General features: G+C 34.0%; 1 protein-coding gene across 2 annotated transcripts in view; it reads right to left on the reverse strand.

The window, feature by feature from the left end:
• Positions 1–12,650: 12,650 nt before the first annotated feature.
• The window catches only part of LOC136035637 (uncharacterized), a 34,911-nt gene continuing 19,829 nt past the window's right edge, over positions 12,651–27,732 (reverse strand). For both annotated transcript variants that reach the window (XM_065717538.1, XM_065717537.1), the window contains exons 2-4: positions 20,498–20,662; positions 16,583–17,281; positions 12,651–12,907 (exon numbers count right to left, since the gene is read on the reverse strand). In XM_065717538.1, the coding sequence (XP_065573610.1) occupies positions 16,603–17,281; positions 20,498–20,655 (837 nt within the window). In that variant the 5' untranslated portion in view covers positions 20,656–20,662 and the 3' untranslated portion in view covers positions 12,651–12,907; positions 16,583–16,602. The remainder of the gene's footprint in view (positions 12,908–16,582; positions 17,282–20,497; positions 20,663–27,732) is intronic.

Consider the following 27,732-nt stretch of genomic DNA (forward strand, 5'->3'; position numbering starts at 1 on the left):
TGGCGAAAAGAATGAAATGAAGAAATATAAACTCATTCAAACTAAAGAGAATAAAATGATTAGATGCAATTTCTTAAAGCTAATCTTGCTTGTTTAGCAGCCTGTCTCAAAGGCCTTTTCGTAGTTGGTTCAGTACTATTATAAATTGGTTTAGTAAAATATTTTGTTAGATCATTTTTAATTAAATTTGAGTATAAAGAATTTAGTGAGCATTCCCCCAAGTCCCTGTTCAAAGAAATATTTTTATTTATTTTGAGATTAATTTCAATTGATTCTCGAACCACCTGTTTTATTCCCAAATCATTACTAATGAGTGAAGAGTTTTCAAAAAGTATCATGTGGGACGGATTATTAAATATATGCCAACCTAGAGCAGAATCAAAGGAGTTATTGGAACCATTTGAAATTAAGGCCTTGTCTATGTCATTTTTATGCTGTTGTAACCTTTTGTCTAGATTCTGATGGGTCCTGCCGACATAGTATTTTCCGCAATCACAGGGTATTTGATAAACCCCTCTTTGGCGATGATCCTACTGATCAGTTCACTAATAATATTATAAATGAATTAAAGCAGCTAAAACAAAATGGTAAAATCACCCCACAACTATACAATAAATTTTTTCCCCGTGGTAGTTTCTGTCCTAAACTCTACGGTTTACCAAAAATACATAAACAGGGTATTCCCTTAAGACCTATTATAGCTTGTACTAAAGCTCCCGCTGCCAATATTGGAAAATGGCTTTTTGCAGCTTTCAAACCTTTATTGTATTCTCAAAATTCCTATATTCATAACTCGGCAGATTTGATTAAAAAACTTAGCAACACAAGTATTTCAGAAAACACAATAGTTAGTAGTTTCGACATTGTTTCCATGTATACAAATATAGATGTAACTATTTCAGAGGATTTATTAAAAAACAAAATAGAAGAAAATTACCACTTGATCGAGACTTCAGCGACAGGAATTGATTGTGAAGTTTTAATGACTCTTGTTAAAATTTGTAATAGGTTTTCTATGTATTTTCAATTTCGCGATTCTTTTTATCAGCAAAAAAATGGATTACCCATGGGGGCACCTTTATCCGGGCTACTAGCAAATATTTACGTCGAGAATCTTGAGAATTGGGCATTGAATTCTTATTTTCTAAAACATGTCTATTGGGGTCGTTATATGGATGACGTAATTTCACTTTGGAATTATGGGGAAGCTGAACTTCGGGGCTTCTTAGATCATCTTAACACTTATAACCGAAATTTGCAGTTCACCCTTGAAGTTGAAATTGAAAATAAACTACCGTTTTTAGATGTATTAATTATTCGTAATGCTAATGAACTGGATTTTACTATATATCGAAAGCCAACACAAAACAATAGATATCTTCACTTTAATTCAAATCACCCCCCACAAGTTAAAAGAGCAGTTGTAATTTCCCTCATTGATCGTGCCCTAAATATTTGTTCCCATTCATATATAAATGCAGAAATAAATTTTATCAGAGATATTCTTTTTGGTAATGGATACCCAATTCCTTTTGTAAATAAAATAATTAGCCGTAGAATAAAAAGACATTCTTGTAAAATTGAATAAGATACTTCACAATGTGAGGCTATTGATAAGCCCTCAAATATTGTCTATCTTCCGTATATCCCAAAGATTACAACAAAATTAAAAAATATTTGCACAAAAAATAATCTGTACGTAGTTTTTACTAATAATTTTAAAAGCATCAATTTCTTAAATTCGGGTAAAGATAAGACCCCAGTTACTCGCCAAAGAGGGGTTTATCAAATACCCTGTGATTGCGGAAAATACTATGTCGGCAGGACCCATCAGAATCTAGACAAAAGGTTACAACAGCATAAAAATGACATAGACAAGGCCTTAATTTCAAATGGTTCCAACAACTCCTTTGATTCTGCTCTAGGTTGGCATATATTTAATAATCCGTCCCACATGATACTTTTTGAAAACTCTTCACTCATTAGTAATGATTTGGGAATAAAACAGGTGGTTCGAGAATCAATTGAAATTAATCTCAAAATAAATAAAAATATTTCTTTGAACAGGGACTTGGGGGAATACTCACTAAATTCTTTATACTCAAATTTAATTAAAAATGATCTAACAAAATATTTTACTAAACCAATTTATAATAGTACTGAACCAACTACGAAAAGGCCTTTGAGACAGGCTGCTAAACAAGCAAGATTAGCTTTAAGAAATTGCATCTAATCATTTTATTCTCTTTAGTTTGAATGAGTTTATATTTCTTCATTTCATTCTTTTCGCCAGTCCTGGTTGAACTTCGCTGAAGTAAGGATGCTAGGGCTATATTTTAAAAAAAAATGTTTTAATAAGTGTTTTTATATTCAGTTTTAATTCTCACAATTTGATGTAAGTTCTTTTATATATATATATAGTATTGTATTGTGCTGAAGACGGCCCTTGGACATAGGGCCGAAATATCTACATAAATAATTTCCATTGTCTTGAAAAAACTTTCCCTATTGTTTCTACGTTGTATTTGTTTGTTATGGAAAGGCAGTGTGGTCTTCGTCGCTATTTTCGTCTAGCTTATGGGGAGCAGTTGACCTATGATATCTTTTATTTTATTAGTCTAGGTAAAAAACATGCTAATATTATCAATCAACAAAAATTTTTAGAATCCTGTAGAAAGGAAAACCTTATTCCCAAGTCTTTAAGATATAAATTACATTTAAATACCCGAAAAGAAGCGCAATTTGCCCATACACTACAGTTAAAAACCCTAGTCCATATTATTAAGGACAAAAAACAGAAACGACATATTATTTCTTCAGAGAGAAAATCGTTGGAAACTTTTTTGCTGGAAAACCTGTCCACCGTTGATTTTGCTCAAGTTGTTAGATTAGAAAGGAATTTGTTTAGCCACGATTTTCGTTTGTCCAAGGAACGCCTCTATAAAAAATTAGAAGGCTTACGAAATGAATCTTCGATGAGAAACCGTATTTATTCTCCAAGATTCACTCCTGGGCCTGCTATCGTTAACCTCTCTTCTAAAACATTGGAACCCCAGGAAATCGAAACACTAGAAAAAGGTCCAAAATTTTCTTTTCTACCGAAACAGGTTCCTGTGGCAGATATAGTTTCCTCTCTAGAGTCCGCTTTGCATAAACGCTATCCTTCTGTCTCTAACCCGGATGAAGTTAGATCTGGTCTAATAAATATCCTCTATAATAGCCAAAAAAAGTTTAAGCCTCCTACCAATTCCACACCGGAAAATTTGCATGACATAAAAATACTATCTAATCTCCGAAAAGATCCTTCTATTATAATAACTAAAGCAGACAAAAGCAATTCACTTGTTGTCATGAATACAACAGACTATGACAACAAAATTTTTTCGCATTTAAATGACACAATTACATATCAAACAATAACTCATGATCCTACTGATCAGTTCACTAATAATATTATAAATGAATTAAAGCAGCTAAAACAAAATGGTAAAATCACCCCACAACTATACAATAAATTTTTTCCCCGTGGTAGTTTCTGTCCTAAACTCTACGGTTTACCAAAAATACATAAACAGGGTATTCCCTTAAGACCTATTGTAGCTTGTACTAAAGCTCCTGCTGCCAATATTGGAAAATGGCTTTGTGCAGCTTTCAAACCTTTATTGTATTCTCAAAATTCCTATATTCATAACTCGGCAGATTTGATTAAAAAACTTAGCAGCACAAGTATTTCAGAAAACACAATAGTTAGTAGTTTCGACATTGTTTCCATGTATACAAATATAGATGTAACTATTTCAGAGGATTTATTAAAAAACAAAATAGAAGAAAATTACCACTTGATCGAGACTTCAGCGACAGGAATTGATTGTGAAGTTTTAATGACTCTTGTTAAAATTTGTAATAAGTTTTCTATGTATTTTCAATTTCGCGATTCTTTTTATCAGCAAAAAAATGGATTACCCATGGGGGCACCTTTATCCGGGCTACTAGCAAATATTTACGTCGAGAATCTTGAGAATTGGGCATTGAATTCTTATTTTCTAAAACATGTCAATTGGGGTCGTTATATGGATGACGTAATTTCACTTTGGAATTATGGGGAAGCTGAACTTCGGGGCTTCTTAGATCATCTTAACACTTATGACCGAAATTTGCAGTTCACCCTTGAAGTTGAAATTGAAAATAAACTACCGTTTTTAGATGTATTAATTATTCGTAATGCTAATGAACTGGATTTTACTATATATCGAAAGCCAACACAAAACAATAGATATCTTCACTTTAATTCAAATCACCCCCCACAAGTTAAAAGAGCAATTGTAATTTCCCTCATTGATCGGGCCCTAAATATTTGTTCCCATTCATATATAAATGCAGAAATAAATTTTATCAGAGATATTCTTTTTGGTAATGGATACCCCATTCCTTTTGTAAATAAAATAATTAGCCGTAGAATAAAAAGACATTCTTGTAAAATCGAAGAAGATACTTCACAATGTGAGGCTATTGATAAGCCCTCAAATATTGTCTATCTTCCGTATATCCCAAAGATTACAACAAAATTAAAAAATATTTGCACAAAAAATAATCTGTACGTAGTTTTTACTAATAATTCTAAAATCATCAATTTCTTAAATTCGGGTAAAGATAAGACCCCAGTTACTCGCCAAAGAGGGGTTTATCAAATACCCTGTGATTGCGGAAAATACTATGTCGGCAGGACCCATCAGAATCTAGACAAAAGGTTACAACAGCATAAAAATGACATAGACAAGGCCTTAATTTCAAATGGTTCCAACAACTCCTTTATTCTGCTCTAGGTTGGCATATATTTAATAATCCGTCCCACATGATACTTTTTGAAAACTCTTCACTCATTAGTAATGATTTGGGAATAAAACAGGTGGTTCGAGAATCAATTGAAATTAATCTCAAAATAAATAAAAATATTTCTTTGAACAGGGACTTGGGGGAATACTCACTAAATTCTTTATACTCAAATTTAATTAAAAATGATCTAACAAAATATTTTACTAAACCAATTTATAATAGTACTGAACCAACTACGAAAAGGCCTTTGAGACAGGCTGCTAAACAAGCAAGATTAGCTTTAAGAAATTGCATCTAATCATTTTATTCTCTTTAGTTTGAATGAGTTTATATTTCTTCATTTCATTCTTTTCGCCAGTCCTGGTTGAACTTCGCTGAAGTAAGGATGCTAGGGCTATATTTAAAAAAAAATGTTTTAATAAGTGTTTTTATATTCAGTTTTAATTCTCACAATTTGATGTAAGTTCTTTTATATATATATATAGTATTGTATTGTGCTGAAGACGGCCCTTGGACATAGGGCCGAAATATCTACATAAATAATTTCCATTGTCTTGAAAAAACTTTCCCTATTGTTTCTACGTTGTATTTGTTTGCTTTATAATTGCTTATGAGTAATTCTTCAGGTAAACATGTATGTTTTAAGAAGGTGGAGACACCAGCTATAATTGTCTTCTCTTTGTCCATCCACCCATGATTTACCATTTTACAATCCTGGAACGCATTTTGGAATGAAAGAGTGTATTTACATCCCGAAAATTTCCGTTTAGGAGGAAAGAAACTTAAATCTTCAATTAAGATTCAACAATTTAAAGCTAAGCTTCATTTAAGTTTGTTTATTTTTTAATTTTTGTGTATTGGTAGATTTTGATGAACTGTCAGTGGCGTAAGAATTTTTATTGCCTGTTGCCTTCCATGTCAAAATGTCAAATTTCCCCTTTTAATTCAAATACTTTTTTCTTTCCTTTAGAAATTAAGCAGTTCATAATCTAGATTATAATAATATAAAGTTTAAAAAAATTGAATATTTATCAAAGTCATGTTGGTGTTAAAGTAATTACATTCTTGTTATTTATAATGAAACGAAAGTGAAATGGAATACCAACATCTGTGGTTTTCATTTAAGATGTGTGTCATCATCATAAAAAGCAGGTTAAAAGTTCCTGAAGCAACACATGAATTCACCATGAGCCATAATTGACCTAATTTCACACTGTTCTAGAGGCTTACTTAAATATAACATATGCCCTCATCTGTTGAACAGTTTTTTGTCATTATCTTTGAAATTACACGAGACTCCTTCTTTAGAATATGAATTATGTGCTCTGTATTTGTTTGTATTTAGTTGATTTTTTTTATTCTCCATCTTTTTTTTGTATAACGGGTTTTCAAATTAATAATAATAATTAATAAGGCTTATTCTTTTTTAATAGAGGAAGGGGCATGTTACTATAAATAAGAAAAGTTGACGCCTTGACTTCGTCATGTTTGCGCAAGCGTAAAGCTAAGGGGTTAAAGTCATTTGTGCAGGAAGAGAGGTTTTGCCAAAATCTCAACATGTGTACATATTTTTCCTATATTGTTCATATGAATCACCTATTTCTCTGCCTAATATAGCTCCGACCCGTGAAATAAACTCGTGTTCTTATGACCGCATATTCATCATGTTTGCGCAAGCGTAAAGTTAAGCGGTCAAATTCACTTGTACAGGTGGGAGGAATTTCGCCAAAATCTCAAGATGTGTATATTTTTCCTATATTCTTCACATGAACCACCTATTTTTTTTCTTCTATTTAATATAGCTCCGACCCCTGAAATAAACTCCTGTTTATATTGCCACACATTCATCGTGTTTGCGCAAGCATAAAGCTAAGGGTCAAAGTCACTTGTGCAGATGGGAGAATTTTCGCGAAAATTTGCATGTTTTTCCTAAATTGTTCACATGAATCACCTATTTTTTCTCTGTTTAAAATAACTCCGACCCCTGAAATAAACTCCTGTTTATATTGTCACATATTCATCATGTTTGCGCAAGCGTAAAGCTAAGGCGCCAAAATCACTTGTGCAGGTGGGAGGAATTTTGCCAAAATATCAAGACGTGAGCATATTTTTCCTATATTGTTTAATCGAATCACTTATTTTTTCTCTCTTTAATATAACTGCGACTTCTAAAATGAGCGTCTGTTTATATTGCCGCATATTCATCATATTTGCGCAAGCGTACAGCTAAGGGGTCAAAGTCATTTGTGCAGGTGGGAGGGGTTTCACCATAATTTCAAGATGTGTGCACATTTTTCCTATATTGTTCACATGAATCACCTATTTTCTCTTTCTAATATAACCCGGTCCCTGAAATAAACTTCTGCTTGTATGGCCAAGGATTTAAGCCCACAAATTTGACATTTTTTTTTCCCTAAGAAAACGTTTTCCCTAAGAAAACGCTATGTGTTCTAAATTCAACCTTTCTGTAGATAGGAGCTTCAGACATCTACAGTCTCTAATATGTTGAATCTAATAGCGTGATTTTCATCAAAATTGATTTCTTTTTTTGGGAGAGGGGAGGTCCCTTTGTTAAAAATCTTGCAAATTTTTGGAGGTTTGTAAGTTTTAATAAGTACCATTATACTTAATGAATTTTACGCATTTGGAATTAGTAGAAAAAGTCAATTCTTTTGATGTATTAATTGCTATTAAATTTCTGTTAATAGAGTTTCAGTTACCATTGGCCCCAGTTGCTCCTTACTGTTTGTCAAATTGCTAAATTTTTAACCCAGGTGCCACGCAAACCGAATAATCAGTAAGAAGAGAGAAAAAATTTAGAAAAGAAAGATTTATATGAACAATATGAACTGCACAGCGTGTCTGTTAAAAATAAAATATAAGACCTTTTAATATTGAATATAATTAAATAAGGACCCTGCCCTCTACTCAAGCTCCAAGTCGTTGTGCTAATTTTTCTTAGTACTATAAAAAAGCTTTTTGCTCAAATTCAACGGCCCTTGGGTTTCAATAGTCAACAGTCACCAGAAAAAAAAATCCTTTTGATTTAATTTAACTTCTGATCATATTTTCAATCATTCTCCAGTATGACCTTGATATCGTGTAGGGTGCCCCCCTCTCCCAAAAAACAGTTTCCTGCTAAATTAATTAGAAAAATTAATAATATTTAAAGCAATCTGTTGCATTTGTTCAAACAATATTTTTGGATTGATGAGTGAATAACTGATCAAACAATTATGGATTCAAGAGGAATTAATATGAAAGGCAGAAAATAGGGATGAGGAAAATAAGGCAGAAAATAGGGATAAGAATATATTGTAATCAGACAAATAAAACTGCATTTATTGTTCCAAATACAAGGATATAAACTACCTAGGGGGGGCACAAAAAACTCTATGAAGGTGGAGAAAATTTATTTATATGCATTTTGTTACGGTTATTACTAGTCGGGAGAACATTTCGAGAGAGGGATTATACTACCTACCCCCCCCCTCCCTGGATAACGCCTTTCCTGAAGTTTCAGCAATTTTGATTTTTAATTTCCAAATGTTATATCTATAAAAGAGAAACTACATAAAACCAATTTCGTTTTCAGTTTTTCAACAATGCCACTCTGGTCTTAGAATGCTTAAGGGGTGGTACCCCTTTGATTAACAGTCTTGGTGTCGATTTGCCGGATAGATGGAAATTCATTGACGATTTAACTGTCTTAGAACCATGTTTAGAAAAAACTAAGACATAACCCAACGGACATCTTGGAGTCAATATTAGATGAAGCTGTTGCTAGTGATATGAGAGTCAACTCCTTAAAGTCAACAGTTTTAACAATTAGTTTCCTAAGAACTCACCCTACTTTCTCCTATCCTATACCCCCTGAAATGTCTGTTAATTTAATGAAATTACTGGGTGTTACCATCTCAAGCGACTTAAAAAGGGATTGCCACGTTAATGGATTACCTTTCCCTTCTTCGGAGAGCAAATCTAGTCGCCCTTAAGAAAAAGAGAGCACAAATTTCCTTGCGTTTTGCTCATAATGCCGTGAATAACCTTCGTACTGCTTCTCTTTTCCTTAGTGATCATTTGCCCCCTCGAACCCGTCCCCCGCGTTTTTTGAATAAAATCCCCCTTCTTGCCCCAATAAGAGTTTCCACTGAAAGACATGGAAGAACGTTCATCCCTCACACAGTTGAAATTTCAAATCAATAACCCTCCCCCTTCTCACTCTACTTTTATCTTGGACTTTTAGTGTTTATTTTGCAATTGTAAACTTTGTAATGCTTGCTAGATAGACTTTTGTTTAATTTTATTTTCCCTGTTCTAACTTTACGAGTTTTTATCGTTTGACTTTTTATTGATTGTTATTTTATAACTCTGTACTGACACTGAAGTACGAATTCAGCCCTTTTGGGCTTGAGATGGCCACTTCTTTGAAACAAATCTTATCTCTCTCATCTCTCCTTACTCTTATTTGTAGTAATTTCAGTTCGTTTTAAGTTTGATATGGTTATTGATTTTAATTTCTTTTTGATCAAAGAATTTATGTATTTTTCCATAACAGTAAATGTTATTTTTACTGTTGATAACATTCTCTGTTATCTAATTTCTGTTGATAACATGTTAATTTTGTATCTGTTAATTTCTAATTTCTCTTCCTCTTTCTATCTCCTATTCTAATTTCTGATCATTTTTATTTTGTATATTCATTTCTAGCAATTTCTGTTTTTTTATGTTTGAATTGTTACATACTGCATCCCTGCTTGTTTTAGGCTTCACTATGTTTCTTTACTTTTTTGAAAAAAAAGTTAAAAAATAACTTTTTGGAAAATATTTTTAAATTAATTTCCATTCAATATGAAATTGACATTGTTTTATTATTTGCTGATTGTTGAAATTTTTGTAAAGATTTATCATTTTTCTGCTGAAGAAATAAAATCTTTATAAATAAATTTCTGAATCGATACAACAAAAACCTTTTTTTTCAAAATTTGTTGTTCTCATGGCGTCCAGTATACGGCCTTCATTAAGGCCTTTCATCAGTCTTATATACTTAGCCGTAAAGTTTTAATCGTAAGAAAACAAGCTTTGGCGCATTTTGGGTTGTCATGAATTAACTCAACCCGATTTCTTCCAGACATTTTCTGCTTCTATGCTCGTTTTGGCCAGTGCATATAAATTCCAAACTGCGCCAGTTCAGTCTAGTACCAGTTCAATAAGTTCCAAACCGATTGGGAACAAAACAAGTCTATCCTGTTTTATAAGTTACGAATCTGTACATCAAAATCAATGGCTTTGTCTTAATTGATATCCCCGTGTCCCTGTCAACATCCTCTGAAAGTTTAAGCCACTCGGAAAAAATAAAACTTGTTAGTCGAACAATCAAAATTTAAAACGCCTTTCTTCGTTGAGGTCTGGCCACCCCTGTCTATATTCTCTTTAACTTTTAAGTCTATCATAGTGGGAGTAAATGTCAGGGCTGTTTTTAGGTGAAATTAAATAAAAAACAAGTTTTTTAAAACTGTAAGTAAGGAGCGACATTAAAACTTAAAACGAACAGTAATTACTCCGTATATGAAAGGGGCTTTTCCTCCTCAACGCCCCGCTCTTTACGCTAAAGTTTGACTGTTTCTCTTAACTCTACTTTTTAAAACAGTAAAAACTTTAGTGTGAAGAGCGGGGCGTTGAGGAGAAAAAGCCCCTTTCATATACAGAGTAATTACTGTTCGTTTTAAGTTTTAATGTCACTCCTTACTTATAGTTAAAAAAAAGCTTGTTTCTTTATTTAATTTCTGGACGTTTTTGAATTAATGCATGTTTTGATCTTGGCTCTCCGCACATATATAGTTAAAACAAAATTTATATGTTTTTTTTTTTTGGGGGGGGGGCTAAATAGCTTTCTCATAGTTTTAATCGGAAGATTTCCAATCAAAAAAATGGCTGCCCTCCAATTTTTTGATTACTTAAAAAGCAACTAGAGCTATTAATTTTTTACGAACGTTTCATTAGCAAAAAATAGACGAAACTTACGAATTAACTTACATAACGAACTTTTATATTCGTATGTTTTTATTGCGTATATAAGGGGATTTACCCCCTCATCAATACATTGCTCTTTACACTAAAGCTTAAATTTTGTCCCAATTCCTTAAGAATAACCCCTGAATCACAAAGGCCGTAGAATAAATAGTTTAAATTACTAAAAATACTTTAGCGTAAAGAGCGAGGTATAGCGAGAAGGTAAAACTCTCATATGCGTAATAATTTATGTCCGTTTTAAGTTTTAATGCTGCTCCTTAATTTCAGTAGATAAAACTTTTCATCTTTATTTTTTCATTTTTTTTTTTTTTTTTTTTTTTAATGCTAGAAAATCCTGCGCCACCTTCATTGAAATTCTCTTCACCCATGACTAATTCCTCCATGGAAAGATCGTCCCGCGTAACCCCCCTCAAATTCTCCCAAACCCAAAAAATCCCCCTGATAACGTCTGTACACTTCCCAATAGCCATTATTACATGTAAACACAGGTCAAAGTTCGTAACTTGCAGCCCCTCCCACGGGGACTGTGGAAGAGTAAATCATCCCCAAAGACATAGTTATTAGGTTTAATGACAATTATGAATAAATTGGCTATCTCAGAATTTTGATCCGATGAATTTGGGGAAACAATGAGCGTGGGAGGGGCCGAGGTGCCCTCCAATTTTTGGTCACTTAAAAAGGGCGCTAGAACTTTCAATTTCCGTTAGAATGAGCTCATTCGACATTATAGGACCACTGAGTCGATACAATCTCTCCTGGTAAAAAAACAACAAAAAAAGATAAATAAATAAAAAAAAAATTAAACACGCACCCATGATCTGTCTTCTGGAAAAAAACAAAATTTGACATTTTATTGGATAGGAGCTTGAAACTTCTACATAATGGTTCTCTAATGCGCTGAATCTGACGGTGTGATTTTCGTTAAGATTGTGTGACTTTTAGCGGGTGTTTTCCCTTATTTTCTAAAATGAGGCATATTTTCTCAGGCTTGTAAATTTTGATGGATAAAACTAATCTTGATGAAACTTGTATATTTAAAACCAGCACTAAAAATCGATCCTTGTGATATAACTATTGGTATCAAAATTCCATTTTTTAGAGTTTCGGTTACTATTGAGACGGGTCGCTCCTTACTACAGTTCGTTGCCACGAACTGTTTGATGATACAGTCAAATTAGTTATACAATTTTAAATGTTATTAGTCACACAGTTCCGAATCTGTGTTTAGACAAAAACTGTCTTTTGGCCATTTTTTGACTCAACAGCTTTTGAGGAATTTTTTTTTAGCTGGACAAAAGTGTCCTTATTAATTTTTGGTTCTCATTTTACGAAACATTAAGTAAAAAAACGAGTTTTAATTTGAAAACAGCAGTGAATAATGGTGAACAAAGCTTTGTTCACTGCTTTCTTGAAACTAAAAACATTTTTTTTTTGCAAAATTTTTCGGAAATGGAAAAGCAGTGTGGCTTAAGAAATTATTTATATTCCCATTTTAGGGGCGAATAAACAAACCCCAAATTAAATCATTTTTACATTAGACTCTCCCTACTTGGGGCAATTAGGGCTAAGGGTTTCAAATTCATCAGGGACAACAAGGTTTTCAGCCGATTCTTGGGCATCCTAACCTCCTCTTTCCTCCTGATGAAAATGAATAGCCCCTTTATCCCAGACTACGGACTTTGAAGCCTTCAATAATACTAAGCTACTCTAAACTTAACCACTTAATTGACAGTATGATAAATACCAAGTAGATAGTAATAATACAAGACTTAGATTTATAGACATTTATAAAAGAAACAATTTAATTTTCAGGTATAACATCAGCACATAGGAAAACACATAAAACAAATAATAATTTAGGCTTTGAATCTATCCCAGTACCATCCCAGAAAAAAATACAAAAATATAAACACTAATAAATTACAATAAATTACTTTACAATGAAAATATACATAATATGAAAATTGCACAATTGAAAGGCCGTATACTGGCCATAGATTTCTTCTGTAAGGTCCGAATTTCATCTGAAACAAAATGTAACCTAAAAGAAAAATTTTTAAAGCTAAAATAATTAATTTAGAAAGAAATTTAAAAATTGTTATTTTTTTAAGACACGACATTCGAATAGAACCAAGCATTATAAACAAATAGGGCAACAAAATGAATTATCAGACTGTTCGCAGTAACGAACTTTAAGTAAAGAGTCATTCGAATAATAATTGAAACTCCAAAAATAAGTTTTGGGTACGTGTATGATATACCTCCGACTACTTAAGTTGTTCATTCTTTGACAAATTATATAACCGGTTGTTTTCCTTAGGTTCTTTCAGCTTAGCGTGAGACAAGACATAAAGAAGTGACAGAACACACGGCAAGTATATAATTTGGGCTATATATTTGCAAATTAGGGGGGGGGGTAAAGTATTTGGGCAGTGTGAAGTTAGAAAACAATTTTACTACATAATATGCAGAATAATGGTACCTAGCACATAAGGCATGCTGACCCGCTATACTTCACTGCTACCCGCATCCCCCTAATATGTAAATATATAGCCCAAGTTTGTTTCTGAAGTATTATATTTTTATCACACTTAGGTATATTTCATTAGGATTGAGCGTCAGATAAACAGGTTCTACTTAGATGAAGAATATTAGGTCGGGGGTATATCATACAAGTACCAAGTTTCGATAACAATACGTTTTGATATGTATTGTAATGAAATTAAGAAAATAAATTTAAGATATGAAAATAAGTTTTGATACATTAAAATATACTCCAAATATACACAACTTCTCAACTTTAAAGTTATCCATCAAAAGCTTTTAAAGGAACAAGACAACGAAAGCGTATTTATTTGTTTTACTTGCGCATCTATTTGTATTAACATGTTTTAATTGTGAATCAGTAGCTTTGGAGGAGGACCGATGGTTTATTGTGTAAGTTGGGGGGGGTGCACCTGATATCTCAAAGAGTGTATTCTTATACCCAAATTTTCTAACTCTCCTTGAACCTTCTAATAAATATAAGACGGTGTCTAGAGGAGGGGATAAGAGTTAATCTCAATCTCCCTTCATTTGGATTATCGCGGGGTCGGATTATGCGGGGTCGGATTATCGCGGGGCTATCGAAACAATTGTCCATATAATAGCAGGAAAAGGGTCATTAGAAAGGATATTTAAGGTTCTACTGGCCTTTGTATTTAGCAATAAAGGTTGTACCGCTGAACAGTGGCGGTTTCTGCCATTTTATGTCAAAAACGACAATTTGTGCCCTAAGGATCCCAAAAAGCCATCGAGTAAAACTTCTAAGGTTTTTAAGTTTAGGACTATCGAAAATCTATGCATTGAGCTTCCCAGTTCTAGAGAGATTAATGCCATGAAGTGGCACATTCATTTCTAAAGAAACACTTAGTGCATTCTGAATGTGTAGTTACTAAATATTTATGGGGACATATGGGACTCGTATGGAGGGGAGACATATATGGAACTCTACAACCAAAGACTACAAACACTTTATACGATTTACTTGATTTTAATGAAAGTGTGGGTGCCCGAAGGGCACCCGCATTTGCCGCAAAATGATCAAAATTACTGCCTGGGCCTGGTAACCCATATCTCATAAAACATATTTAATAAAATTTATGTTAAAGATCCGTTTAACTAAAACATTTAAGGTTTGATAAAATCATGTATAGTGATGCACAAGTGTGTATCACACATTATGGAGGAGGATCAGTGGATTTTTTTTAAAGTCTGGGGGGAGTGTGCCTTGGGCTTCAAGAAGCTTGCTTTTATGCCAAAACTTTCTAATTCTCCGTGGACTTTCAGATAAATCTAGAAGGTAGTGTGGATAGAGAGTAGGAATTAATCTTTTATCCCCTTTGATTATCAAGAAGGTTTTCAGATTATACCTGTAACGTCCTGACTGATGGGTGATAGAACCTTTCTTATCGAAGATAATTCTTTCTTATCAAATGTAAAATATTACATTCAAATGTAAACTGGTACAAAAATAGAGAGATGAGGGGGGATCATAGGTTCAATCAGAAAATTTCCCAGGGGGGGGGGAGTTATGGCCTACCAGGAGCTTTGTTTTCACCAAAGTTTAAATATAAATATTTCTTATTTAATTATTTATGTAAATTGTTTAATGTCTTGTTTTCCGTGGCTATTGCCTCCTCCCTTCCCATTGGTTCACATGGAGAACATCCAATTAAAAAAGGTGTGTTGGAAGATTTCGTCTTAAAAACCATAGAAATTATTTTGGAAAGTTTCTGGAAGACCTTGAAAAACCTTGCTGATTTTTACTTTCATATGTTTAAAGTTTCAGTGTCACTCTTTACTTTCATACGTTAAGAACTTGTCTTTTGTCTATTTAATTTTGGAATAATTTTTTATAATTTGAACATACCGAAAAAGACATTTTACAAGTGTAAGTGTAAGCTCTTTGAGCTGCAAAACAACTGAATTTTTAAGTATCTTTTTTACTTCTGCTAAAATATCGACAAGTCATAATTTGTTAGTAATTATTGGCATTTGAGTTCATTTAAACACGATGTACCAACTTATTGAACTCAATTCGATGGTGGCCTTAAACTATTCCCAGCCTGAAATTTAGGGAATGCTTTCTGCTTACTGCTCTACTTTCTAATTGTTGCTACTTTCTACTTATTGCTACTACTTACTACTCTTTCTTTTTTGAGCAGACGATGATATCAGCACGTAAACTAACTGCCATTTTATATTATGTTGCAGCTTGACAATTTCTGATCAGACAGTGACACACCTCTATCATAGGAAATTATGAGACGTACAGGTGGCTAGTAGCAAAAGAGAGTGTAAAAATTCACTCATTTTCTAAGCGCAGACTCGCATTCAATGATTTCGGCTTCAGCATATTATTATGCAATCTATTATTTTATTCATTATATAGGCCTATGAGTAAAAAAAGACACTATATATACCCCAGAATTTTTCTTACAATAAATTAAGGAGTGACGTTGTGATTCAAGACGAATATAATGCTCCAAATATAAGGCAGTTCTGAGACCTACTTCCGATCTTAAGGGCCTCAAGTGATTCAGGGATAGTACGTGAAAGGACACCCATAATTCTCTGTGGCATCACGTCAAAATTTTGGGAGAAGCTTTTCCTCATAATAATCAAAATGTCAAATAAATCCGTCTCCAAGAAGGACAATACCCATGTAGCCGCCGGGGTGAAGGCTCTAAATTTCACATATTACCCATTGCTCAAAACTAAAAAAAAAAGAAAAAATGGGATGTTTGATTTTAGGATCAAATTTTGTAATTATTTAATTTTCTCACTACTGAAAGTGGGTAAGAATGCAACAGATGTAGCTGCCAGGATAAACTTTTTAATTTGTATATTTAAATTTAACAAAATGCTTTTTAGCGTCTAATTTTCATTAAGGGGCATTTAACACGTTTTGCAGGTATTTTTTTTTAATTGTTTTGTGTAACAGCATAAATATATATGGAATCTTGACGCAATGAAATAGCTTTTAAACTAATTGAAGGACAAGGTTCCACAACCAGGTAAGTCTTAATCGTTGCAAAAGCTGATTAAACCCGGATTCAAGATAATAAGATAGCTGAGGTCAACACTTACACTAGCATAACCCTTATTTTCTGATTAGGAGTGACTAAATAGGAATGTATGTGGTGAAATAAATAAAAGATTAAGAACCGCTTACGTAATTAAATGAGGTAGCTTTTAATGATTCACTTTTCCTCTATATTCATCTACTTTCTGGGCAATGTAGGATGTAACTTTTTCTATATTTTCTGATGTAAGCCATGAAGACGACATTAGACCTCCTCCATTCTTCCCTAAGGCTGGAGCTCTTAATGTTAAAGGGATTCCAAATGCACTAAGATCAAACTCTTGTCCTGAATCTTCACTAGCAATAAATAAATTTGCAGGCAAACCGGTGTAAATAAATGGTGCACTTAAGAGGAGGGCCCAAGCAACGATAACCACAGCTAAAGTTGCAGCAGCTAGTCCGTAAACAGCTTCATCAATAGCTTGAATCTTGTCTTTAGCCTTATGTTTTTCATGCTTCTGTAACTTTCCAGATAATCCAGTTGCTCCACCCAGCATGTTATCCCAAACTCCTTTCATTTTTAACTTTAGTTTTTCTTTTATCGTATCGCCCATTGGGAAGTAGTAATAGTAAACTCCTTCTTTATCGTCATCTTGGTAACCTTCTGCATTATTTCCGTAGGATGATTCTTTTGCAGGCTCGTTCCCATAGGTGTCTGATAGTGCCGGAGCTTGAGAGTAGCCTTGATCTAAAGGAAGGGATTGACTATTGTAAGACTGTTGATCATAGCTTGAACCACTTTGGCCAAAGGCAGGTTCACTTTTGTAGTCGGTATTAGATTCCAAGTACCTAAAACAATAAATTATGATATACGTTCATAATTGAGTTTCACTGAAAAGTGTTCATTTAGGGGAGAAGAAACTTAAAGAAAAGTCACTCAGTAACAATTTTGTAGGTTCTCAACTCTGTTTGAGCAGCTCGAATCTCGACCGTTGCGGTGGTATGGTCGTCTACTCCAACTGTCCGCTCAAAAACCCGGACTTTCATTTTTTAATTTAACACAAGTGTGCATGCTGAAAGCACCCAGAGGTAGACCATACACAAGGTAGGTGGACGTCATCCACAATCGACTTGCTTCTGCGAGTGTAGACCCCAAACAAAGCTCCAATCACTGCCAAGAATAGATTACAAGTAACACCAATGATGTCTGAAACATTCTATGCTGGTGACGTTGCCTAGCATGATGATGCTAGCACAAATATGCTATATAGCCTTAATAATATAGGCTCCTTTTCGCAATAATCATAGTTGAATATCCTTATCCTTATAACTTGGGCAGAAAAGAATTTTAACCGAGCTATACCTTTGAGAGGTTAATCACTGAGCCTTAATATAAGCACACCAATCAAACAGGAGAAATCTTTTCAATGGATATATTGTGGTCTGGCACGCCTATTTACATTTCCTGGGCTTTTCATTTTTCATTGGGTCTAATTTTTTGCTTATACTAATTTTTAAAGTAGGTGAAAAAAATCCGGCGACTGAGACTCCCTCGGCGAAGTGAATTTTAGACATAAAAAGGTGTCCCTGTGGATAAATGGCCCCATGGAAAAACATTTTTCGCCAATTCTTTCCAGATTTAATTTTTATAAAAGAAGGTAAAAAGGGCGAGGCACTTCCAAACTCTAAGGCCAATTCCTCCCCTCTCCAATTGGCATATGTGGCAAGTGTAGCAGCTGGAAAATCTTATTCTATTTTTGGGTTGCTCATAATAATGCAAAGTGGATTTACAGACAACAAAAATAGAACCAAACTAAAATTAAAATTTACAGTCAGTAGAAAGACCTATACCAAACATAGGGCTTTACCTGAAGCCCTAAGAATAGAGCTTTCACCTGATTAAAAAAAGTTTTTTTTAACTGAAAGTAAGGAGCGACACTAAAACTTAAAACGAACAGAAATTACTCCGCATTTGAAAGGGGCTGCTTCTTCATCAACGCCCCACTCTTTACGCAAAAGTTTGACTCTTTCTCTCAACTCTTTTTTTAAACAGTAAAAAACATTAGCGTAAAGAGCGGGGCGTTGATGAGGAAGCAGCCCATATCATATACAAAGTAATTTCTGTTCATTTTAAGTTTTAATATCGCTCCTTACTTTCAGTTAAAAAAACTTGTTTTTTTTTTATTTAATTTCTGAACGTTTTTGAATCAATGCATGTTTTGATTTTGGCTCTCCGCAGAGGAATAATTAAAACGAAATTTGCATTTTTTTTTTTGATAAATGGCTTTCTCATAATTTTGATCGAATGATTTTGAGAAAAAAAGAGCGGGGGAGGAAGCCTAGTTGCCCTCCGATTTTTTGGTTAATTAAAAAGGCAACTAGAACTTTTAATTTTTTACGAATCTTTTTATTAGTAAAAGTTATGCGTAACATATAAGTTAGCTTACGTAAAGAACTTTTGTATTCTCATGTTTTTATTACATATATGAGGGGGTTCGTCCCCTCGTCAGTACCTCGCTCTTTACACTAAAGCTTAAATTTTGTCCCAATTCATTGAGAATGACCCCTGAATCACAAAAGCCGTAGAATATATAGTTGAAATTACCAAAAATACTTTAGCGTAAAGAGCGAGGTATTAGGTGGAGGTGAGCCCCTTATATGGGTAATAATTTCTGTTCATTTTAAGTTTTAATGCTGCTCCTTACTTCCAGATGAAAAAAAACTTTTTCATATTTATTTTTTCATTGTTTTTTTTAATAATGCTAGTAAATCCTGCACTCCCTTCATGGAAATTTTCTTCCCCCATGACAAATTCCTCGATGGAAAGTTCCCCCAGCATATCCCCCTCTTTTCAACCCCTCCCCCAACTAGAAAATTCCTCCTGAAAACGCCTGTACACTTCCCAATAAACGTTACTATATGTAAGCACTGGTCAAAGCTTGTAACTTGTAGCCCCTCCCACGGGGACTGTGGGGAAGTAAGTCGTCCCCGAAGACATAGTTATAGGTTTTTCGACTACGCTGAATAAAATGACTATCTCAGAATTTTGATCTGGTGACTCTGGGAAAATAATTAGCATGGGAGAGGGCCTAGGTGCCCTCCAATTTTTTTGGTAACTTAAAAAGGGCACTAGAACTTTTCATTTCCGTTAGAATGAGCCCTTTCGCAACATTCTAGGACCACTGGGTCGATACGATCACTCCTGGGGGAAAAACAAACAAACAAATAAACACGCATCCGTGATCTGCCTTCTGGCAAAAAATACAAAATTCCACATTTTGTAGATAGGAGCTTGAAACTTCTACAGTAGGGTTCTCTGATACGCTGAATCTGATGGCGTGATTTTGTTAAGATTCTATGACTTTTAGGGGGTGTTTCCCCCTATTTTCTAAAGTAACGCAAAAATTCTCAGTAACTTTTGATGGGTAATGCTCAACTTGATGAAACTTATATATTTAAAATCAGCATTAAAATGCGATTCTTTTGATGTAGCTATTGATATAAAAATTCCATTTTTTAGAGTTTTGGTTACTATTGAGCCGGGTCGCTCCTTACTACAGTTCGTTACCACGAACTGCTTGATATCATATTTAATTCCCAAATAAAAGAGAAATAAGCAAGCCTAAGTCGATTAGGGATAATAAAAATATTTCTTTTATGACAGCCAAATTTGAATTTCTAGTTTCAACCTTTCCAATTCGAACTCTTACGAACCAAGGCCGTATCCAGGGGGGTATGGAGGCTTGAACCCTCCCCCTAAAGTGTTTGTCTGGCTCGTAAAAATGTAACAAAAATGAATGTAAACACATTTTTTTATGCGTTTTTTAGTTTTTTTGTAACCCTCCCCCCGCCCAAAAAAAATCCTGGATGCTACCTTGTTACGAAAATATAGTTTTTCTCCTGATTCTGCATATAAAATTTTAGTAAGAGACTTTTAAGAGATAAGAGAATTTTAGGGGGGAACCTAAAGTATAAAATTTCTGCAGAGTGGCAAGCAAAAGAAGGGTTACCTCAGAGTGCGTAAGTTGAAAAGATTTAGGGACAATAAGTAAAATGTATACATACGGGTCAAGATAAGTGTCCTTTCCTTGTAGGGAGCTGTAGGGGTTATAGAACCCATCTCTATCTATTCCTCCATCGTAATCATCATTGACATTTTTAGTGTCAGCAGTAAAAATACCACTAATCCCTATTGCTAGAATTAATACAGCATAAATCAGCATGTCATACCTACAATTAGAATATGTATAATTATTTTACTGTGTATGAATTCTTAAAACAATCGAAAACTCATATGCACTTTTATATAAAGTAATTTATTGGTACCATTTCATATTTTTTTTTCTAATTTGTATATTTAATACATATTCAAATAATGATGTTTAATTCATGTTTTTTACTGAATCTATTAGATTTATAAATATATTGAATAAATTAAACTATATAACAAAGAAAAAAAATTATATCATATTAAATATATTAAATAAGAACTTTAAATTCATAAAAATATGAAATTTATAAATTAAATTCATTTATTTCAAAATTTTGTGTTAATGCATTGAAAAGGCTATTCCCCGTTTAGATATTTGGGAAAAGGGTTTATGGGTGGCTTGTGTCCCTTCTCCTGCCAACGAAATCCCAATTTCAACCAATTCTCAACCAAATTCAGCCAAGTTTTAGATTTCTCGATAATTTCATATATTTTCTCTACAATTCCCCGAAATTTTGCAACATTTTTCCAAATCACGCCCTCCTGTAAAACTTAAGCATTCCCGCTTCTCCCAAATTAGTATTTTCCTTCAACAATAAGAAAACACTAAAGAATGCCTTTGTTTAAGTAGGAAGGTAGCCTGTAGAAATGTTTTCATCTAGTAGAGCTTGTTTAAATTGTTCCATGAAATATTTCCTGTGAAAATTTATATGCTTAATATTGTGAAATATAATCCCCTACCTGTCCAGAGGGGCGTCCCACGGGGCTCTGTTCTTGGTCAAATACTTTTTCTCCTTTATATTAATGATTTGGTTACGGACCTGGGTCCATCAGTGCACCCAATACTTTTTGCTGACGATAGCAATTTTTCAGCACCGGTTCTAATTTACCATCGGTCGTCACTTCTACTCAAACCCTTCTGAATCAAACAGTTCGTGGTAACGAACTATAGTAAGGAGCGACCCGGCTCAATAGTAACCAAAACTCTAAAAACTGGAATTTTGATACCAACAGTTACATCACAAGAATCGCATTTTAATGCTGATTTTAAATATGTAAGTTTCATCAAGATTAGTCTTACCCACCAAAATTTACGAGCCTGAGAAAATTTGCCTCATTTTAGAAAATAGTAGGAAACACCCCCTAAAAGTCATAGAATCTTAACGAAAATCACACCATCAGATTCAGCGTGTCACAGAACCTTATTGTAGAAGTTTCAAGCTCCTATCAACAAAAATGTGGAATTTCACATTTTGCCAGAAGACAAATCATGGATGCGTGATTATATGGGTTTTTTCCCCCAGGGGTGATTGTATCAACTCAGTGGTCCTAGAATGTCGCAAGAGGGCTCATTCTATCGGAAACTAAAAGTTCTAGTGCCCTTTTTAAGCGACCAAAAAATGGGAGGGCAGCTTGGCCCCCTCCCACGCTCATTTTTTCCCAAAGTCACCCGATCAAAATTCTGAGATAGCCGTTTCATTCATCATAGCCGAAAGACCTAATACATATGACCATAATAAATATGGTCAGTAATAAATATGTATTTACAAACTTTGACCTTTTTATACATATAGTAATGGTTACTGGGAAGTGTACAGACGTTTTCAGGGGGATTTTTTGGTTTGGGGGAGAGTTGAGGGGGGAGGGTTAGCGGGAGGATCTTTCCATGGAGGAACTTCTCATGGGGGAAGAGACTTTCAATGAAGAGGGCGCAGGATTTTCTAGAATTATTTTTAAAAAATGAAAAAATAAATATGAAAAGTTTTTTCTACTGAAAATGAGGAGCAGCATTAAAACTTAAAACGAACAGAAACTATTACGCATATGAGGGGTTTACCTCTTCGTAATACCTCGCTCTTTACAATAAATTATTTTTAGTAATTTCAACTATTTATTCTACAGCCTTTGCGATTCAGGGGTCATTCTTATGGAATTGGGACAAAATTTAAGCTTTAGTGTAAAGAGCGAGGTATCTACGAGGGGTGTACCCCTTCATATACGCAATAAAAACATACGAATATAGAAGTTCATTACGTAAGTTAATTTATAAGCTACGTATATATTTTATTAATGAAAACGTTCGTAAAAAATTAAAAGTTGTAGTTGCCTTTTCAAGTAATCAAAAAATTGAAGGGCAACTAGGCCTCCTCCCTCGCTTCTTTTTTCTCAAAATCTTCCGATTAAAACTATGAGAAAGCCATTTAGCAAAAAAAAATATATGCAAATTTGGTTTTAATTATTTATGTGCGGAGAGCCAAGATCAAAACATGCATTAATTCAAAAACGTCCAGAAATTAAATATAAAAAAAAACATTTGTTTTTAAATGAAACTAAGGAGCGACATTAAAACTTAAAACGAACAGAAATTACTCCGTATATGAAAGGAGTTTTTCCTCCTCAAGGTCCCGCTCTTTGCACTAAAGTTTTTTACTGTTTTAAAAAGTAGAGTTGAGAGAGTCAAACTTTAGCGTAAAGAGCGAGGCGTTGAGGAGGAAAAGCCCTTTCATATGCGGAGTAATTTCTGTTCGTTTTAATGTCACTCCTTAGTTTCATTTTAAAAACTTGTTTTTTTTTTATTTAATAGAGTACAGGAGTGGTGCCTCGTTAACTGCATGACCATTAACAGCAAGAAAATTCAGGTTATATTATTTCGAACCCCTTTCAAAAATAATGAAGCTCAGCAAGCACTTGGCCTAAAATATTCTACCAATCTCCTCCCGCAGGTCGAAGTTGCCAAGTTTCTTGGTGTCCACATAGACTACTCCCTATCATTTGCAACACATGTGTCCTATATCAGAGCCATAATCTTGTGAGAGGTAAGTATGATTATTCGTGCGAATTATTCTCTTCCTCCCGATATCCTTGTCAACCTTTATTACTCTTTAATTTACCCATACATCTCATATTACGGATCTGTTTGGGGCAATACTTATCCTTCACTTACCAGTAAATTAAAATCTGCCCAAAACTGTGCCGTCAAAGTAGTTTTTCGGTTGCCCCGACTATATCCCACCCAGGAGTTGTACTCCGATTTTGGTATTATCCCTTTTGAACAAATCATAAAAAAAATAAATCTATCCCTTGCATACTCCGCTTACCATAAAAATATTCCTCCCCATTTATTATATTATTTTAATAATAATAATCCTGAAGATCACTGTCTCGTCCCCAAGTGCGTCTCTAGTTCCGCCCAGCGATCCCCCATTTATAAATCTATACTTCAATAAAATTTTATATCTTCCAGTGTCGAGCTATCCACAAGTTTTCGCACGCTATATAACAATGTACTAAAATTTTTATACTATAATTTTCTAAATGTTTATTCTATTAGCTTTAATTACCCATGTTTTCTCTTTTATTTTTTTTTTCTCTCTTCTTCATTTTCAATTTTTTGTTGTTACGGTTCTTAACAAGTTCGCTTCTAGGATCTATGTTATTATTGGTGTTATGTGTGTTTTATTTTTTTGAATATATTGAAATAAATAAACAGAAACAAGGATTTGGTACTCTTCTGACCTGAATATAATTCAGGATTTAGAATTATTCAGGTACAAACGTATTTCAGGACCTAGACGAAACAAAACTTAGAAGAAAACTTCCTAATAAAAAAAAAAAAAAAATGAAATCTGACACTGATCCAGAAATGGTAACTATTATTTCAATTCATCTTAAAAGAAACTAAACAAAAAAAAAACAAGTTTTTTTAAATCAAACAGTTCGTGGTAACGAACTGTAGTAAGGAGCGACCCGGCTCAATAGTAAACGAAACTCTAAAAAACGGAGCTTTTGATGCTAAAAGATACATCAAAAGAATTGAATTTTCATGCTGATTCTAAATATATAAGTTTCATCAAATTTAATTTTTGTCATCAAAAGTTACGAGCCTGAGAAAATTTGCCTTATTTTGGAAAATAGGGGGAAACACCCCCTAAAATTCAAAGAATCTTAATCACACCATTCAAATCACACCATCGCATTCAGCGTATCAGACAACCCTATAGCAAAAATCTCAAGCTCCTATCTACAAAAATGTGGAATTTCGTATTTTTTGCCAGAAGACAGATCGCGGGTGCGTGTTTATTTGTTGTTTTTTTTTTGTTTTTTTTTTTCCCAGGGGTCATCGTATCGACCAAGAGGTCCTAGAATCTCGCAAGAGGGCTCATTCTAACGGAAATGAAAAGTTCTAGTGCCCTTTTTAAGTGACCAAAAAATTGGAGGGAACCTAGGCCCCCTCCCACGCTCATGTTTTTCCCAAAGTCAACAGATCGAAATTTTTAGATAGAAATTTTGTTCCGCATAGTCGAAAACCATATTAACTATGTCTTTGGAATGACCCACTCCCCCACAGTCCATGGCGGAGGGGCTGCAAGTTACAAACTTTGTCCAGTGTTTACACACAGTAATGGTTATTGGGAAGTGTACAGACGTTTTCAGGGGGATTTTTTGGGTTTGGGGTGGGATCGAAGGGAGGGGGCTATGTGGGAGGATCTTCTCTTGGAGGAATATGTCTTGGGGGAAGAGAAATTCAATGAAAAGGGCGCGGGATTTTCTAGCATTACTATAAAAAAAGAACAATGAAAAAATAAACACGAATAAGTTTTTCAACTGAAAGTAAGGAGTAGCATTAAAACTTAAAATGAACTGAGATTATTACGCATATGAGGGGTTGTAAAAATACTTTAGCATAAAGAGCGAGGTATTTAGAGGAAATAAATACCTTGCTCTTTATGCTAAAGTACTTTTAGTAATTTCAACTATTTATTCCACGGCCTTCCTGATTCAGGGGTCATTCTTAAAGAATTCGGACAAAACTTAAAATTGAGTGTAAAAGGCGAGGTATTAACGAGGGGACAAACCCCCTCATATACATAATAAAAAATATAAGAGCATAAAAGTTTGTTACGTAAGTTAATTCTTAAGTTACGTATATTTTTTACTAATAAAAACGTTCGTTAAAAATTAGAAGTTCTAGTTGCCTTTTTAAGTAACCGAAAAATTGGAGGGCAATTAGGCCTCCTTCCCCATCGCTTATTTCTCAAAACCGTCTGATCAAAACTAAGAGAAGGCCGTTTAGCAAAAAAAAAATTAATTTGCAAATTTAATTTTAATAATTAATGTGCAGAGAGCCAAATCAAAAATGTATTAATTCAAAAACGTTCAGAAATTAAATAAAAAAAACTAGTTTTTTAAACTGAAAGTAAGGAGCGATATTAAAACTTAAAACGAACAGAAATTACTCCGTATATGAAATGGGTTGTTCCCTCCGCAATCCCTTGCTCTTTACGCTAAAGTTTGATTCTTTGCCACAATTCTAGTTTTTAAAACAATTAAAAACTTTAGCCTAAAGAGCGAGGGATTTCGGAGGGGACAACCATTTCATATACGGAGTAATTTCTGTTCGTTATAAGTTTTAATATCGCTCCTTACTTTCAGTTTAAAAAACTAGTTTTTTTATTTAATGAGAGTAAGGAGTGACATTAAAACTTAAAACGAACAAAAATTACTCCGTATATGAAAGGGGCTTTTCCTCCTCAACGCCCCGCTCTTTACGCTAAAGTTTGACTCTTTCTCTTAACTCTACATTTTAAAACAGTAAAAAACTTTAGCGTAAAAAGCGGGGCGTTGAGGAATAAAAGCCACTTTCATATACGGAGTAACTTTTGTTCGTTTTAAGTTTTAATGTCGCTCCTTACTTTCATTTAAAAAAACTTGTTTTTTTTTTGTTTAATTTCTGGACGTTTTTTAATCAATGCATTTTTTTATCTTGGCTCTCCACGCATAAATAATTAAAACGAAATTTGCATACAATTTTTTTTTTTGGGCTAAATGGCTTTTTCATAGTTTTAATCGGAAGATTTTGAAAAAAAAGGAGCGAGAGAGGAGGCCTAGTTGCCCTTCAATTTTTTGATTACTTAAAAAGGCAACGATAACTTTTAATTTTTTACGAACGTTTTCATAAGTAAAAAATATAAGTAACTTACGAATTAACTAACGTAGCGAACTTCTATTTTCGTATGTTTTTATTGCGTATATGAGGGGGCTCACCCCTCGTCGATACCTCGCTCTTTACACTAAAGCTTAAATTGTGTCCCAATTCCTTAAGAATGACCCCTGAATCGCAAAGGCCGTAGAATAAATAGTTGAAATTACTAAAAATACTTTAGCGTAAAGAGCGAGGTATGACGAGGAGGTAAACCCCTCATATGCGTAATAATTTCTGTTCGTTTTAAGTTTTAATGCTGCTCCTCACTTTCAGTAGAAAAAACTTTTCATATTAATTTTTTCATTTTTTTCAATGCTAGAAAATCCTGCGCCCCCTCCATTGAAAGTCCCTCCCCCAATAAAACTTTCCTCCATTGATTGCAACAAGCTTGAAAGCTTACCGTATTTGGTATTAATAAATAAATAAATAAATAAATTGAAAGATCCTCCCACGTAACCCCCCTTCAACTCTCCCCCCAAACCAAAAAAAAACAACCTGAAAACGTCTGTACACTTTCCAGTAACCATTACTATATGTAAACACAGGTCAAAGTTTGTTACTTGCAGCCCCTCCCACGGCGACTGCGGGGGAGTAAGTCGTCCCCAAAGACATAGCTATTAGGCTATTTGACTATGTTGGATAAAATGGCTCTCTCAGAATTTTGATGCGGTGACTTTGGGGAAAAAATAAGCGTGGGAGGGGGCCTAGGTGCCCTCCAATTTTTTTTGGTAACTTAAAAAGGGCACTGGAACTTTTAATTTCCGTTAGAATGAGCCCTTCATCCTGTGGTAACAGTTCGTTACCACGAACTGCTTAAAAGTTCGTTGTGGAAAGAAATTTATGGTGATTTCAAAAAAGAGCGTGAAACCCTTGGAAAATGGCGTCAGATAAAAATGAAAATGTACCGTTAGAATTGGCATAGTCAAAAAACTGTATAGGGAAGTTACAGTCCCTTACCTTGAACAACAAGGAAAACCACTTTTCTGAAAATCGCTTTTTAGCATGGGTAACACTGATCCGTCTCCTGTTTTTGGATTTTTTTTTCCCCAGGGCTAGCGGTTTACCAGAGCATCATGGAGCGATAATTAATGGCTCATTCGATCTGAT

This window comes from Artemia franciscana, chromosome 14, assembly GCF_032884065.1.
Source record: "Artemia franciscana chromosome 14, ASM3288406v1, whole genome shotgun sequence".
NCBI lineage: Eukaryota > Metazoa > Arthropoda > Branchiopoda > Anostraca > Artemiidae > Artemia > Artemia franciscana.